Here is a 17,224-nt window from a genome sequence, read left to right on the forward strand (position 1 = left end):
GTGCGCCCGAGCAGGGACCAATTGACTGCACTACCCGAACCCGTACGCGGCCAACTACCGAGCTAATGGCTCTACTCCGGCCAATCGCTGAGAGAGTTCTCAGCTAAATGTCATAGCGGCGGATGCTCAGAGCATTTATCATTAATCAAAAGCCCAAGCAGATGTCAATATTGCCAATGCGGAAACTGCATTGCGCATAGCGGGCATCAGGCCCGCTACCGACACCGGTACCGCTGACGATGCCGATGCCGACGCCGACACCGGGCATTGGACAACGGCAACAGTTGCCGGCCAGGTGGCCATTTCCGCTGGCTTTAGCTGGGTTCCTTATTTTGACACTGCCCTCGCAACGGCAATTATTGCTGCTGTTGTCGTTGCTGTTGCACTGATTTATGAGTTTTTAATGAGCGGCAACTTTACACGAATTGTTAACAACACTCTCGACTGTCGACTGCAATGTAATGTCATAAAGTAGCTACTCTTAACCAGTCGTCGGTCATTGGTCGACACGTACCCGCACCCTGACATTTAAGCCGTGCGAAATGTCGTCTCCGCGATGAAGATGCGCAAATGATACGCCAATGGGCGTTGGAATGCGCATGGGCAATTTTTTACCGCGACCCTTTTATACACATTTTCGGGCATAATAGCTAAGTCATCCAGTCGGCGAAAAAGTTAATATGGCGAGAGTTAAAAACATTTCTGAGATGAAATTTGTTGATAGTGCTGTGTAATTTATGGGTTGGTAAAATTAAAATAGTCGTTTTCCAACTATCGTTGTATGATCTGCCTGGAATTGACTGTATCGTCACTTTCTGATCATAAAAATAAATAGCGATGATTAGTGACAAGTAAGCTCTTTGATGTTCCTGATGTTTTGTTTTAATGTCCCAAGAATGATATTGGCATATAAACATGAAGAAAATTGGGTTTTCCACATTCAATTAGCTAAATAAATCCATTAAAATAAAGTAAGAAAAAAGAATCTAAAATTATTAAGCTTCAACAAATTGCAATACCAGCTCTATCATAAATAAGTGCATGCAGTATTCGTTGTAAATTGGCAGAATTATCTCTCTCAGTCTCTCTCTCACACACACTCTCTATCTCCTTCAATCTCTCTCTGCCTCTCTGGTTTTGTTGTCGTTTTGTGTGATTGATTATGCATTTTCATGTGAACTGGTTGCCACTTGCAACTTGTTGCAGTTGTTCATGGGCCATGCGGGCAGGTGAGACGATAATTCCGCTGAAGCAATAAGCCCGCAGCTGGTGGAGACAAGCCGGCGGCGGCGGCAGCGACGTCGTCAGGCAGGCGTAAAGTGCTGTCTACGGCGCTGTCAGTGACCTTCAGTTGGCGGCAGTCAACCTGCAATTAGACAAACTGCATCAGCCCAGCCGCAGGATAAGTTTGCAGCCTGGAGGCGCAGGCTTGCCACACAAGATTTATGCGGCGAATGCCGCAGATCCTCTTCCCGACAGTTTTGACATTGAAAAAGCATAATTAATTGATCAGCCCACCAGCAGGTGGGCGTGGCCGGCATCTGCTAAGCCGAAGCACGCTGATCGATGGCATCTGGCCCAGAGTTATGACTACACTCAAAAAATTAGGGCTATTGCAATTTGGAAATCAGTCAATTTTAATAAATAAATGATAAGTCGTGACATGCAAATACGAAATGTTTAACAGCAACAACAAAAACCGACTACTGTTAAATCAGTTCAAACTAAAAGAGAACAACTCGCGTCAGCTTCCGGTTGAGCAATTGATTTTTGGGTGCGTATGTGGACGTGTCTTAGTCTCAGCAAAACCTTAGAGACACACACTCATTCACACTCATTCATACACACACACGCACATACCTTCTCAAAACTGCGAGCAAATGCACATGAAATGTTTGCCTTCAGAAACACATTTTTCAAGCTATCAGCATTTATTTTGAATAAAGATGCGATCAGCTCAGCTGTGTGTGTGTGGGTATATATCGGGGCGTGTATGTGTTGTGTTTTCGGACGAACAGGCAAAAATGTGTCACTCGCTTCTTTGACTTTGATTTAGTGGCTAGACAGGTTAATACAAGATGAGATCATCGCTGGCGACGCTCTCGATGACGCCGACAGCGGCGAAGTAGGGGGGCTACTAGAGGAGTGAGCGGGTTCCAAGCAACTGTTATTGATTTTTTAGCTCGGCTTTTGCTCAAGTAGCCGCCGGCCTTCGTTCAACATTTTGACATTGTACATATATTTTAATTTGTCCGCTATAAAAATATATTTCAAATAACAATAAAATTGCCGTTAGTTCAATCGAAACTGGAAATTAATGATAATTGAAATTAAGAGCAATAATATATATTTTTTAGAAAGAAAACTTGTTTTGAAAAGACGTATTATCTCAAACATGTAGTTGTGTTATGGTAGCTTGTGACTACGACATAATATCCATCCAATCACCTGTTGATAGAGGGCATAGAAGGTGTGGCAATAAAAATGTTGTATCAACATTCGAGGAAATCATCTGCTTTAAAATTAAAGATGCTTTTAAACTTATTTTACTTGCGAATGCGAAGCTTTTGAGAATTATAGGCGAAATGCATATTTCTGGTTCGAGTTTTAGCTATGCAAAGCATCATTTCAAGACATATTGAGTGCTTGTATGACCTTTAGATAAATTAGAAACAAGTTTTATAAATTGATTAAAATAAATATATACATCAAGCTAACGACTAGCAGGCACTTCAAATGTTATCCAATTGAGTTATTCCATGTTATTTGTAGGGCCTGGGCTTATAGAACTTGGCATTTGCCCAGCATTGTTAGATCTTCAATCAGACTTAACGAACAGCAACAGCAGCAATAACAACAACAAAATCCAGAAGAGCATTCACATTTATCACGCACATTTATCAGCTTGTCAGCCGGAAGGCAGCTACTAATCCCCAGCTGAGCCAACAGCCCGACCCTCATACCAATTGGTGCTCAACCCAAGCAACCAACCAAATTACGCTCATTTCGCGGGCAACATAAATTTATCAAGCATCACTAAAACTATATTCGCAACTACATTGTGAGTGCACATAAAATGCAAGCGAGAGATCGAGAAATTCTAAAGTACTCCGCACGGTTCCTGCTTTAATTAAGTGATCATGGACATGGACAACACACAAAAGCGCCCAAAGGCCACGGCATAAACGACCAAACAAGATTAACCAAAAAGGCGATGGCCTTCAACATGAGCAGAGACCAGAGCCAAAGCCCGGCCAGAATCTAGGCCTGGATAGTTTCAAATGTCGTTAGAAGAGAGCGAATCTATTGGCTTGAGATGAGTTTGCACTGCACTGCAGTAGTTATACCCTGTAAACGTTTTAAAGGGTATACAGAGCTCATTATATAGGACATTACCGCTCTTTTGAGAATTGTTCTTGATTTGCTGAGTCAATCAATCCAAGTTAATTGTCCGCTAACAAATTAATAACTTTTCCCCATCCTTCCAAAAATCGTTGATGTTATGTATTACCAAATGTAAGCAATGTGATACGGGTCAGACTGAATATTCTAACAAATTCCTAATAAATACAAAATTGATTTTATAAATCTGTCTCTATAGCACTGCGTACAGAGTATCATCCCGTAGTTCAACTGACTCGTCAGCGAAATCAAACTTGTTCAAGGTTTATTTCCTTTGGCTGGCAATCGTGCAAAGCGCATGTAATTTAGCTTAGAGTGTGTATTTTATTTAAGCGTTTATTAGCTGATAAACCGAAATAGATAAATCGTACGACCAGGCTGGGCCAAGACTAGGGCCAGGCCCAAACCTTAACCAAGGCAAAGGAGAAGCCGCTGGTTGCAGCACATTGCTTGGACGCCGTTGAAGTTTTTATTGTGTGCCTGGGGCGCAATTTATATATGTTTTTGCAGAATACACGCAGATAATGGAAAATATTTTAACATATGCACACGTTAACGTTCACGCCAAGTTAAGAAAGTTGTTTGTTAACGCCCAGATGAAAGGGCAAACTGGCTGCATGCCCCCAAACTCCAGACCTCAAACCCTGCCCAGGTCCATCTGTATGTGCATAGTAATGGATAGTTTCTGTTTTTTATGATTGCCGCTTGTAAATTCTATCTAATATAATGTCTGCGTGCCCGTCTCGGTTCAACTTCCGGTACCAGCTGTTGATTATGTCATAATTATGTGACCACCTACCTGACTATCCGACGGCTGAGTGCCATATAAAGATGCTATCAATTTTCATACAAAATTATTACATTTTCCCTCAACCGTCGTGACAATTTTGTATTGCGTTACGGCTATTCTACCAATTAACAGGCCTTGCCTTGCCCATTTTGTGGCCGCCCGTCCGATGCCGGCCAAAACCTTATGAAAATCAAGCGAAGCAACTGAAAACTGAAAGTGGAAAATGAATGCGTGAGAAAATAAACAACAACAACAACAATGGCTTATGGCCAGTTCACATATATGTATATACATAAATATATATATTTGTTTTTTTTTGTTTTTTCTCCCTGGTTTCTGTAATTTTTATGCTGGTCTGTGTTTGCAGTGCCGTTGTATAAATTTTTCAGAGAAAATGCTAAAAGATAAACGCAGACGTTGCTCATGTTTGCGCATAAATTTCAAGTGTCATTTACCCGTCTTCGCACTTGCCGCACATTTTTGTAAGTGTATTTTTATTTGCCTTTTGACGATTGTTTCGCTTTTTTGGTTTTTGGCACCTGTCCCTGATGACCAGGCCAATTTTTGCGGGGCTCTTCAGCTGCGTGTTTGAAATTTTAAGTTAATTATTTGTGTTTGTGTTTCTTGTTTTGTTTTGCGCTCTTAAGCAGGAAATCGCATTACAATATTTAAGTATACCTTTCCAGCACATTATGTTTACTTAACTTGCTTTTAATTGTCTTTTTAATGATTTTTAATGTGTTTTATTCTTATTTATGTCATTTCAGCAAAAATGAAAATATTTTTGCCACTAGTCACGTGGATAGTGCTACTACTCTCGAGTACAGTAAGTATTAGCCTAACAAAAACAATACAGTGTTCGTTTTCAGATATTCGTGATGTCTAGAAATTAGCAGATTTATTATCCTCTTCTCTTAACATCTTTCTTAAATTTATATTACTGAAAATAACTTTTAATTTTTGCATACAAATATTGCGTTATTCGCGAATTAGCTTCACCTCTGAAGCCAAAGCATATTAATTCTTCAGGCTTACAAAGGTGTAGCTGCTCCGGGTTCAAAGGGGAGACCAGTTCTGATCAAGCCGTAAATATTTATGGGCTTGGATGAGAGCTGTACAATAATTAATTTACGAGTTTGTCCAGAACTTTAAACACTTTTCAAACAGAGATCACACAATGCCCACGAATCTTGACAAATTTACGAGCAGACAGCTTATTATGAAAAAAAAAGTTTTATATAAGCACTAAATAATATATATATATATATATATATATATATATATGAATACACACTAATGAAAAATGATCTCAGCTCTCGCCGAGTAGCAGAGAACCAAATGTTCATTATGATGCAACCCTGCGCGTCGAAGGTTTCATGGCCTAACGGTACTCGCCCGGCCATGCAAATGAGCCATTAACAAAAATTACTACCAAACAGTTTTTTTTTTTTGATTCTAAGGCTTAGCCAAGAAGAGATTTCTTAAATTTTACAACAAGCTGTGAATTAAAGAAGAAGAAGAGTCACGAAAAAAGAAAGAACTTTTGAAGATTTGAGACTTGATGGTAAGCAAATAAAATGGCAGTCCGGACAATAAACCTGCAAATAGCATTTGGTAGTTGATTTAATAGCTGTTTAAACAGAGAGAAACGAGAAAACATGCTCGTGCGAGTAGATGGTGTAATGATATGAATTGAAGAACAAGTGGAGAATAAAAAAAATTAAAGAAAAAGCTTGATTGCTCAATTGGGAGTTTGACTCTTTAAAAAATGTAAATGCCTTTAAAACAATATAGAAAATATAAAACAATTCATCTAGCTTAAGCACTTACTAGATTTTTAAGCTATTTAGAACGAGATTCGAGTATATCGAACACTACTCACAAAATATACAAAAAAAAAAAGACACCGGATCAACGATAGGTGACTGAATGGAACAGAGAAATGGGTAACGAAGAAGACCCGGGACACAAATCGTTCGAAGAAAGCCAAAAACGTAATGAATAAAAATAGCCGCATTAGCTGTAAAAACGCTTTGATAGTCATCGATTTATGCAGTGGTCTAAAAAGAGGGAAAGAATAAGAGAAAGAGAGTGAAAAAGAACCTGAACCGGTGCTTTGGAAATTGGCCAAAAGAATGCTCTAAGCCTTAAGCTAAGCCACAAGTTCATTGACATTCACCAGCGCACGCATTTGTTGGCTTTTCGCGACACTCGCTCAATGGATGGAACTTTTGAGAGTTTTTTTTTTTTTATATGTCTTGCTTTCTGTTTGCGCGTTGTGATTTGATGATATATGTGTGCGAACGCGCCGCAGAGCTTTGATTTAATTGATTAGGCTGGCGGGCAAAGACAAAACAAACGACTTAGGTAACAAACTTGCTCGTTGACTTAGTGATACACAAAATGCAAGTGCGCACAGCAAATGCCCATCGACAGTTAGCTATCATAACGGATGCACTTGAGCGTTGACGGTTGCTGTCATTGTCTCAGTTAACTTGGCTAACAACTTGCCAACAAAAATTGCATTGTATGCAGCGGCGCGCCGCTCAATGTCATGGGAGCTCCGCTGCGGCAGCATCATCTTTACTGCAACACACTCACACCTTTAATTGTTGCATGTGATGATACGACTGCTGCTGCTGCGGTTGCTATTGCTGCACTTGAGTGCATGCGCTGCTCATTGTGCGGCTTGTCAATTGATAAAAGTCGCAGGCGGCAGGCAGCGGTTAGCGGGCGGCAGTCGTCTGCTAGCGAGTAGCTGCCGGCTGCTGATAGCTGGCATCTATTGTTTAGCAAGGCCGCTAGCGTTGCATGGCGTAAAGCGAGCACAAAGCCAAACCAATTGAAAAACTTCAACACCCAGCGCACATACGACGACTAGAACTTCCACACACAACTGTGCGGTACAATGTTTTTTGATAAAAATCTACCTAAAACAATTCTCAGACTTAACTTGAGCTTGACAGCAGCAGCGAGTGCTTCATGCTCACACCTTTAGTTTTTATTGCACTCTTTACTTGCCGGGATTGCTGCTCATTAGCCAGCTAGAAAGGTGCTAAAGCAACTCACGTGTCTTGGCTTTAAAATGGAAGGAGCACAGACCAGCCTCGCAGTAATTGGTTTGATCTGCAATTTCCTGAGCATCTGTTAGACTGAGATTGCTTTCCAGTTGTGCCCTAAAACTTTTTACTGGCCAGATGTGCACAATATATTTACAGCGCGACACTAAATAGGAAAAGTGTGCTGGTAACTCGAAGAGTTCTTTCGAGTAGGTACTAAATGGAAGCTTTTATGACAATGGTAAGGTAAATACATAGCACATTTTCGAGAAATATCCGATTAGTTTTTCTAAACCAACTTAAATAACAGTTACTATCTATCAAGAAATCTATGTAAATGATAACTACTAGAAAGAATTTTTTGTAAATAAAGGCAACCAGAACATTTTGTCAAAATTTATTTATATGTTAAGCGATTATTAAGCGGCGAGCTTAGTTATGTTAATCATACGACAAGTTCAAGTTTTTGACTTTAGTCATGTGTTTCTGCAGATGGGTATTCACCTTTCACTTGCTTTCCAACGCAAATTAATGACATTTTGTATAGTTATTAAAATTATATGATATGGTATCAAAGGTGGAACCTTTAATCAGATGCCATCATAAACGTAGCAGGAACTCAAACTCGACTCTGCCATAAAATGATTACATTGGAATGGAACGCCGAAACGTAGGAAGTAAAAATTGATCGCGCTGCGAGTACAAATCGGACAAAAAAATTATGCGAAATATAAGAGCCACAATGTGTTACCCAAATGAAACTTGTTTTAATTCCTTTTGCAGTAGCGCAAAAAGGTCTTAAGTGACAAACTCGTTTTCATAGCCATCTAATGTTGAGCGCTGGTAACAGTAACAAACCGTACCGTCAGTCAGTCAGTCACTCAGGCACCAGACACACACACTTAGACAAAGGTATACAAGCATACTGAGAAAATATGGCAAACAACTTTTGGTTTTGTGTGTTTATAAAAGTAAAATCAGCCAAGTGTAACAATTAAGCGTTGGCAAAACAACACACAGCACAAGACGATATATCTACGTAGCTTTGAATGCAAACCTGTATGAACATGCTGCCCATATGGACCGCATCAAGCTGCCGCTGTTGGTTAGGAAATCTCGTTGAAGAAGCTCTGACGTTGATACGCCTGCTAACTTTACTGTATCTAATTTGAATTTAAATTAGTTTCGAGTCCCACTAAAAGCACAAAATTCGAACGAAACTTAGTAAACAATCCGAAGGTTGCTGCTGCCTTTTTGAAAATGAGGTTAAGCTTTGGGGCGAGAACTGTCCGAAATTTGACAACTTTATTTTAGAAATCTAAAATATACGATATCAGTTTCCAGATGAGCCTGAGCTTCGAAATGAACTGAAACTCAGAATACACAAAATCAGTTTACTGATCTGGGGCTGGGCAGTATATATATTAGTATCCAGATTTATCTAACAAACTTTAATGTCCTAGATGAAGTAATTTTGAAGCAAATGTACAATGGCGAACTATTCCTTTCCGCGTATAAATCCATTTTGAAGCGGTGTAGCTAGTACTGTTTATATAACCGGCGATAGGCCATGTCAAGGATCACAATTCTATTTAAAATTATATGTATCAATTGTGAGCTGGGATAAAAATATGCTCTTTATCCGGAATATTTTAAGTATATACATCAAAATACAAAATTGAGCAGCCAACCAAAAATTTGAGTCTAATCTCTTTCGTTTTACTAAACACTTCATTAATCAAAAATACTTTTTCGCTTGCCAGGTACATTCACAACACCAACAAACACAACCCTTTAAGACAAATCCAAACAAGCATAGTCGATTTCGAGGCGAAGTATTCTTTCTGAATCTCGAAGATGGATATTTTGGCTGCCAAGTTAATGAGTCTACAGACTATTTGCAACTATACGATCTATCGAGAATATGCGACGGTAATCAAGACTGTTTTCTTGGTTCCGATGAGCTGAGCAAAGAGCTCAAATGCACAAGTAAGTATCAACAGACCCCGCCACACCACGACCTTATGGAATGGGTTTACTGAAAGATAAACTGATTTTCTTCCACAGATGACTGTGATAAGGATGGCACACAGTGCACAAATGGTGTTTGCCTGAATGGTGTTTGCCATTGCAATGACGGCTTTGGCGGCTGCAATTGCGTCGATCCGGGTAAGTTCAACTGCACTCCTCGAACAATGTGGGCTTGTCTCATCTTACATAACCGTAAACCCACTCTCCTTCACAGATGAGAACGAATGCAAGCAGCGTCCATGCGATGTGTTTGCCCATTGCACAAACACATTGGGCAGCTTCACGTGTACCTGCTTTCCGGGCTATCGCGGCGATGGTTTCCATTGTGAAGGTAAGTGCCAGCCATGTTGTTAGCATAAGCTTAATGACCGACCAGATCCAACAACCACCGAGACCCGACAACAGTACAAATGATTGTTGTTGCCGTTTTGTACTTCCGTCAACGTCTGTTATATTATTTGTGCCTGGTTAGTTGCCGCTGCCGCTGCCACTCTGCCTGCCAGACCATGATTTAGTCTAGGTTACTCATAGATCTTAATGTTAACGGTTTATTTCGCTGGAAATCTCTTCAAGTCAAGCCGTTTCAATCGTCTCAAGTACCCAGCCTCTATTTGAAAATGTAACAAAAGACGCGCCGGCCATCAAAACAGCAACAACAATAACAACATGAAAGCTTTTCCCTCAGCTTACAATGGCCCAGCAATGGAATCTCCTCTGTATACTTATCCAGCGAGGCAATAATAACGACCGTGTAGCGATTACACTAGCGTACCTTATAGCGTCTTTGTTATGAGTCTGTTATTGTCCGAGTTGCGAGCATTGAAACTAAAGAGACGCAGGGAAACGAAGCCGTTAGAACCAGTATTATATCATCCAAGTTTCAGTTTAAGGCTTTCTAATGGTCCAATAGAATTGCAACTCTTTATCAATAATGCGATGGAGCTTTCAGCTTTAACCTTTGAGTGCCAAAGAGTATTGCTTAATAATAAAAACACTTTAGATGAGTTTTACAACTTTCAAGTAGCTTTAAATTTTTATGTTATATATCAATATATTTTATTATTCCTATAGGATAAATAAATGCCCTCTTCTGATTTTACTATGACAAAGTGCAAGAATTTGATATGGCTTTTGCTGGTCCTTACGTGAACTTCCAGTTTGTGCTTTGAATTACTCACTGATTTTAAGCATTTTCAATGTTTAAATGTTAATATTATAGAGTATATATATGTCATATTCTTCTTATAACATTGATAAATTCCCCTTTCTGGCTTCCTTTTTCTGCTTCTATTGGAGTCCCCACATACTCTTCTCCAGACTGATATAGTTTCAAATACAGGTCTCGGGTTAATGAGCTTGATTCATCTACTTGTTCTCTTTAAATTGCTCACAGCGTGGGTCCGAAAACCCTTCGGCGCACCTGTTGTTGCCTTACCTATTCGACAGTGAAAAACTGGCAGCCATAATTGGACTGGGCCTAATGTTGCGTAATGAAAACACATTATGGAACCACAAAGGAAAAAGAGCACGAAAAAATCTAAAAACTACAATAATAACTTGAAAAGCAGAAGATTCTAAGCGAGGTACCACTTACCGCGAAACTCTTCCTATAGCGGCTGCTGCTGCTCCCGCCCAGGTTGATGATGATGATTGTAATGATGGTGGTGGCTGTGGTGGTGGCGGTGGCGGTGGCCGCAGCAGGAAAGAAAACCACGAACATTTGTAGCAATGCTTTCGCGCCATGGAACAGACATAGACATAATCGTACCTACGAGCACACACGTCTGTTAGACGTGGAATCAGTGTCATGTAATCTGACCCCAAACATGGACACGCCAGAACTTTCAACACTCAAGAGCATGTGTCTAGCTGCGGCTACGTCTGCGGCTGCGGCTGCTGCTGATGCCTCTTCCCGCTTCCCGTTTCGGACGATACAATGCGATAACGAGCGCAAATTTCACAAACGCTCTGGCATTACCCCACTAAGTATGAAGACGTTGCCGAGATTCTAGATTACATGTGACGAGCTCTCGCAGCGACTGTCAGGCGACTGGTGCGGGAGGGGAAGTAGGGTGGAGTCACAGTTTGCAACGACCGGCAGGCATGCATAAATTCTGGCCAGTGGCATGTGACGCCAGCATCGCATTTCAGTCATACGAGCATTATCTAATTCCTTTCCGTTCCCCAACGTTTCTTCTCTCACCTATTACACGTATTCATGATGCATTTCATTACGCCAGAACGAAGCCTCAGTCTGAGTTCTACAGAACATCTCAAATTGTCTGTAATCATTTGAATCAACCTGTTTTAAATATGCTGAGAAAGTTTCGTCTACCCATATGCGTGGAATAAGTACTTGAACCCCACTTGAATGCCACTAACACGCACTCTCGGCTTTCCCACCAACTGCAGCGAATCAGCGCCACTACGAGTATATCTAATTAAATCTTGATGAATTGACTTCAAAACGACGCTACATTAGTACTTAATTACTTTAAATTATTCGCAAGTTGACTTAGAATTCCCACTGTTAAAAATTTCCAGTGCCCACAGCTTTATAACTATTATTGAACTAAACGCGATTATAGCTTTAAGGAAAGTTAATCACATTTTCCATGATGTGCCGTTTGTCACCCTTCTATTATTATTTCTTCACATATCGAAAAAAGGACCTCCTTTTAAAGTTATTATATGCAAAGCTAAGCCAACAAGCACAGTCAATAAAATCATGTCGTACGGCTTTCTGTTTTTAGTCTGTCAATTTTTGAACAAGTTAAATTCAATCGGATCGGCTTCATATACCACATAAATAGGGACAATCAGTCAACGGATTTATTGCACAAAAATTACGTTGTTTGAATAAAATATGAAATATGAAACGAATATTTCGGCATAATCGCAAAAATACCTTCTTCATTATGCTTATACTAGGTTTATAGCTAAAATAGATTCCAGCGCATTAATAAATTAGGCAGTCCACAACTATCTATATTCTATGGCACTGGCAAACATATTTAGCCGCCTGTTGTTGACTATATACTCGTATATATCCAGTTTTCATTGCTTTCTCAAGTTCACCCAATAAACTTTGCAAGAAATCATGGCCAGCATTAAGTTAGCCTAGCCAGTTCTCCCCCCACATTTGAGTGTAGCTGGGGACACATTTTGCGTGGCAGGAGATTATGCGCCTACCTGTTTGGCTGCCAGGTCTAACGGTATGAAGTGGGGCTGCCACCTGTTGCAGACCTGGTGGCACATTCGCATTATTTCATGTTCATAACTCAGATGCGTGCATTTGGCGATGGCTTCGTTAACGCAACGCCAAAGTCCAGTTATGCAATGAAGCCTTAAGTCTGAAGACGGGAAAGACAAAAATGCAACACACACACAAAAGTCACACACACACACACACACATTGGCAGCCAGTTTGTTAGTTTGTGGCAAGTCAATAGCTGTTTCTAATGCATTTGTCTTGCAACGCGCCAACCAGAAAAATGGAGTGAGTACCTCGAGTTGAGTGCTAAATTTATAACCATTTTTGCGGCAGTCAAGAGACTGCAACAGCAAGAGCAACAGCAACAACACAAAATAATCTTACAAGTTGTTGCAGCTGTTGTTGTTCTCTTGCTGTGTTTGTTATGTGTTGTTCTTGTTGATATTTTTTTAGTTTGTTTGCCACGTTCACGAGGCGGCTGCTCCCTTTCGTTTCGCTAACTGGGGCAGATCATTAAAACGGATAAAATAGATTGTGGCCCACGTAGCGCAGCTTTAGCGGCATTGGCAACGCATGAGGCGGTAGCATTGTCGGCGCTTAATGCTGTCCTCAAAAGCCGCAAACAGCACTGCCTTCAACGCCAGCTCCAGCTCCCAGTTACAAGAGCTACAGCCAGTTCGACGCACAGTTTCTGATCAACGTCAGCTGATAAGAGTCGCTAGCTTTTATAAAACGAACGTGTTTAATCTGCAGTATAGACCTATATATCGGGTATAGAGAATATATATATATGTATGTATATTTGCTTTTGGTACTTTGCACTTTTTGCATATCAAAAATGGCAGCAATTAATTGCCGTGTCGTGGCTGCCGCTGATAAGCCAAGAAAATGTCTTAAGGCGTCGGCATTGACACGCCTCATTATAGCTGAAGCCCCTCGCTCCTCATCGCCCGTCCATCACAGCATGTTGCCACATTTACGCAGCCAGTAGGCGGCGCTGCCAATTGAGCCACCCATGACTTCAACTTCGACGCCGGCTGACATCACTTGACTGGGCCGACTGTCGGCCCCGACCTTGATCTTTTTGCCTTACATACTTAACGCATAATTGCGCCACAAATTTAATAGCTAATTTTATTTTGCCCTCATGTTATGCACTATTTATACATGTTTAATACCCTGTACGCGCTATTTAGATGGCGTTTTCGCCCTATATATATTTATCTTAGATCAGTCAAGATATCTGCGCCATTTTTCTTTAGCATATACAATAACAAAAAATCCAATTTATTACTCAACTTAAAATGTTTGAATCTTGATACTAATTAGTTTAAAAGTGTGCATAGGTTTTTTCCATTTGTATGTGCTTATGATCAGGAACATGTAACAAGGTAACTTCAAAACTTTGCTGAGGGTATCGCTAGTCGAGCACTCGCGACATGAGCATTTTAAATTGTTTCTTATTCGCTTCAGTTTTTGCTCAAGTTCAAATGTTAGTTAGTTATGCTTTACCATAAATTAGCCACATAGACTTTTGAGTTTTGTGTGTTTCTGTCTGTTTCTATTTTTTTTGAGAGCAACCCATCAGCGTACAGCAGTCGAGCATGAAAGTCATGTCCGCTCGTAAATTGCTGCTTTTCTATAAGCGAATACACATACTCGAATATGCGACTGGTATCTGCAAAAATAGTGCAAAAATTTGTGGCACGAATGTCATAACTCAAATAAAAAAGCAACAACAAATTGCAAATGCTAATTAGTTGAACAATTACATAGATTTATTAGATGGACGCCAGCTAGACCAGACGACATATAACAGGCCAGACCATGCTTTATCATCTATGTAGATTTTTGTTTAGCATTTTACAATACTCGAACAGCGACGACTGCTAATAAGTGTTGATTAGTGCAGTTAAACAAAGTGCAGAATGTTTGCCAAGCCGACTAAACTTGATTGTTATATAATTCAACCAGAATGGCAATATAGGAGATGACGAATATTTGATACTCTAGGCGACCCTGTCAGCTATGTGGTAAAATAATCGAATTTTAAACTCATATTACAGAGAGGCTTGACATATAGCCTTGAGTCTCCTAGTTCACATACCCTCTTGGCTTGGGGGGGCCAAATGCTTTAATGGCAAGTAAATTAAAGTAAAAGTATCATATTTTAAAAGGTACAAAACAACGTTACTCATTTCATGTCACCGTTAAAATAGCCTTACCAAGGGTATTAAAACTGTCAGTTCCCAGTGAAACAATTTCTAACTTCTTCAAATGCCACTCGAAAAATAGTGGTTCTAATCAAGCCTCAAATTCCGAAGCCAGCCGGAAATCTGAGCCGCGTATGGCTGAGAATACGAGAGAATTATGTCAGCATCGTTTTCAACATGCATTCAACTTAATTACATTTAGTCACGCATATTTGATTGGTTTTCAACCGGAGAGCTACAACATTTAGCCCAAGGCTGGCCCACGCCCACATCGAATGGAGTAGAACTTTGCCCCAAAAATCTATATTATAATTAGTTGCTGAGGCGCAAATAAATTGAATTTTGCACCTGACGTCTAGCGTACTGTAAAATATGAAAGCTGGCAGCAGGAGCCATAACCAGATGGCCAATGGCCTTTGGTCAATGGCCTAAGCCTGGGCCTAGGACTGGGACTGGGACTGGGCTGCCTGGACAACCTTCTGTCTCAGCCTTCAGTAACCGCATTGCATAAAGTAATTAAGCTGACATTGAAACTTAGAAGAACATAGAATGCTTCCTGCTTCTGGCTAAACTTCTGGCCAACGCTACCAACTGCCAACTGCCAACTGGCAGACAGGCGAACGAAGACGATGACATTGAGTAATCAGAGTTAGCAATTGCTGGCGTTGCAGCAGCAAATCATGGAATGCAGCCATATCAGTTGGATACGGAGAGAGAGATAGAGTTGGTGGGGGGAATACCAGTTTTAGAGTGATGATCCTCTTAATTTATAAGCTAAAAACTAGTAATTATAACTGCGCAACATGCTCGACTGCTCATAATTACAAGGCACTCCACTCACACACATCTCTCTCTCTGTACACGTCCTTGTCTTTGGCTTTTGCCAACTTTTGTACTTATGTCATATTAGCTATAAATGTACAACATCTCTTATCCATAAGCCCAATGATTAATGGCCCATAGTTAGCAATGGCCCACAGTTAGCCCTTTGCCAGTTGCCGCTTCAATGGCTTCAGGGGTATTCGATTGAATCTCAATGTTCTGTATGCTTTTGTATCGGAAAGCTCAATGTGGTGCTTCCGCATGAGGTGACTATGGATACGTTCAATTAATAAGCACCGTCCTCAAGCAAAATCAAGCAACTAAATTCAAAACAAACCAAAATTCCCAATTAAAAAAAAAAAAAAACAAAAGCAAAGATTTTAATAATTGATTAAGATCTTGGCGATCACTTACCCAATTAAGTTCCCAAATTAATTAAGCTTCACTATCCATCTGAAAGGGAAAAAGGAAAATTTGATCAATGATTTATCTAATTATGAGAGATTTTGAGTGTATCTTAATCACTAGTGCTCTAATCTCGACTCACAACTAACTTACAAAAAAAAAATGTATTAAACAGTAAACAGTATGTACTTAAATTTATAATGAAAACTATAAAAGAAGATAACAATTAGCTCATTTAAATCATAATGTGCTTGAAGGCAAATTATGATATTTAATTAAACTAAATAAATATTAAACATAATTTGTGCTCGAATAAACTAAATTGCGGTTCGTTGTCAATGGCCTTGCACTGTGCACACTGCAGGCTGGAGATCTAATTGGTTTGGTAAATGTATGCAACTGGTGCATCCTGTGCGAATTGACATTGCTGCTTGGTTTGGCTTAGCTCCACATAAATATATACAGTCATATAGATGACACTGAAATGTCATGCGTAACATGCAAATTTCAAATGCCAAAGCCACTTAGTGGTGGGTCGTTCAGATGGGCCAACATCGCAGCTACATGCGATGCGCAGTCGAGCGGCAAATGCGTAGAACGCCGCCATGATAGCAAGTTTGTAGCTTAAGTCTTTCGTTTGGTAGGGCTTTTAGTTTTTAATTGCGTCTCATTTGTGTCCAAGCACACTCGATTAATCATGCCTTTTCTATTATGATTGTTGTTGCAGACATTGACGAATGCCAAGATCCGGCGATAGCGTTGCGTTGCGTGGAGAATGCCGAATGCTGTAATCTGCCGGCGCACTTCCTGTGCAAGTGCAAGGACGGCTATACGGGAGACGGCGAGGTGCTGTGCACGGACATCGACGAGTGCAGCAATCCGCTGGCCTGTGGTGCCCATGCCCAGTGCATCAACACGCCCGGCAACCACACGTGCGCCTGCCCCGAAGGCTTTGTGGGCAATCCTTATGACGGTTGTCAGGATGTTGATGAATGCGCATATCCGAACGTGTGCGGACCAGGTGCCATATGTACGAATCTCGAGGGCAGTTATCGCTGCAACTGCCCGCCGGGATACGATGGCGATGGACGCGCCGAACAGGGCTGCGTCGATCTGGACGAATGCGCACGCACGCCATGCGGACGCAATGCGGATTGCCTAAATACGGATGGCAGCTTTCGCTGCCTTTGCCCCGATGGCTTCAGCGGTGACCCGATGCACGGCTGCGAGGGTGAGTACAATATATACGCTGAAAAATTTATTATCATATTTGACATATTGCCATCAT

General features: G+C 40.7%; 1 protein-coding gene across 1 annotated transcript in view; it reads left to right on the top strand.

Moving 5' to 3' along the window:
* Positions 1 to 4,964: 4,964 nt before the first annotated feature.
* LOC115763502 overlaps positions 4,965 to 17,224 on the top strand; it is a 95,870-nt gene continuing 83,610 nt past the window's right edge. Inside the window, exons 1-5 of the mRNA XM_030706099.1 lie at positions 4,965 to 5,018; positions 9,015 to 9,240; positions 9,319 to 9,420; positions 9,497 to 9,613; positions 16,664 to 17,167. Of these exons, the coding sequence (XP_030561959.1) occupies positions 4,965 to 5,018; positions 9,015 to 9,240; positions 9,319 to 9,420; positions 9,497 to 9,613; positions 16,664 to 17,167 (1,003 nt within the window). The remainder of the gene's footprint in view (positions 5,019 to 9,014; positions 9,241 to 9,318; positions 9,421 to 9,496; positions 9,614 to 16,663; positions 17,168 to 17,224) is intronic.

This window comes from Drosophila novamexicana, unplaced genomic scaffold (genome assembly GCF_003285875.2).
Source record: "Drosophila novamexicana strain 15010-1031.04,08,12 unplaced genomic scaffold, DnovRS2.1 tig00000739-arrow-arrow-pilon, whole genome shotgun sequence".
In the NCBI taxonomy this organism is placed as follows: Eukaryota; Metazoa; Arthropoda; class Insecta; order Diptera; family Drosophilidae; genus Drosophila; species Drosophila novamexicana.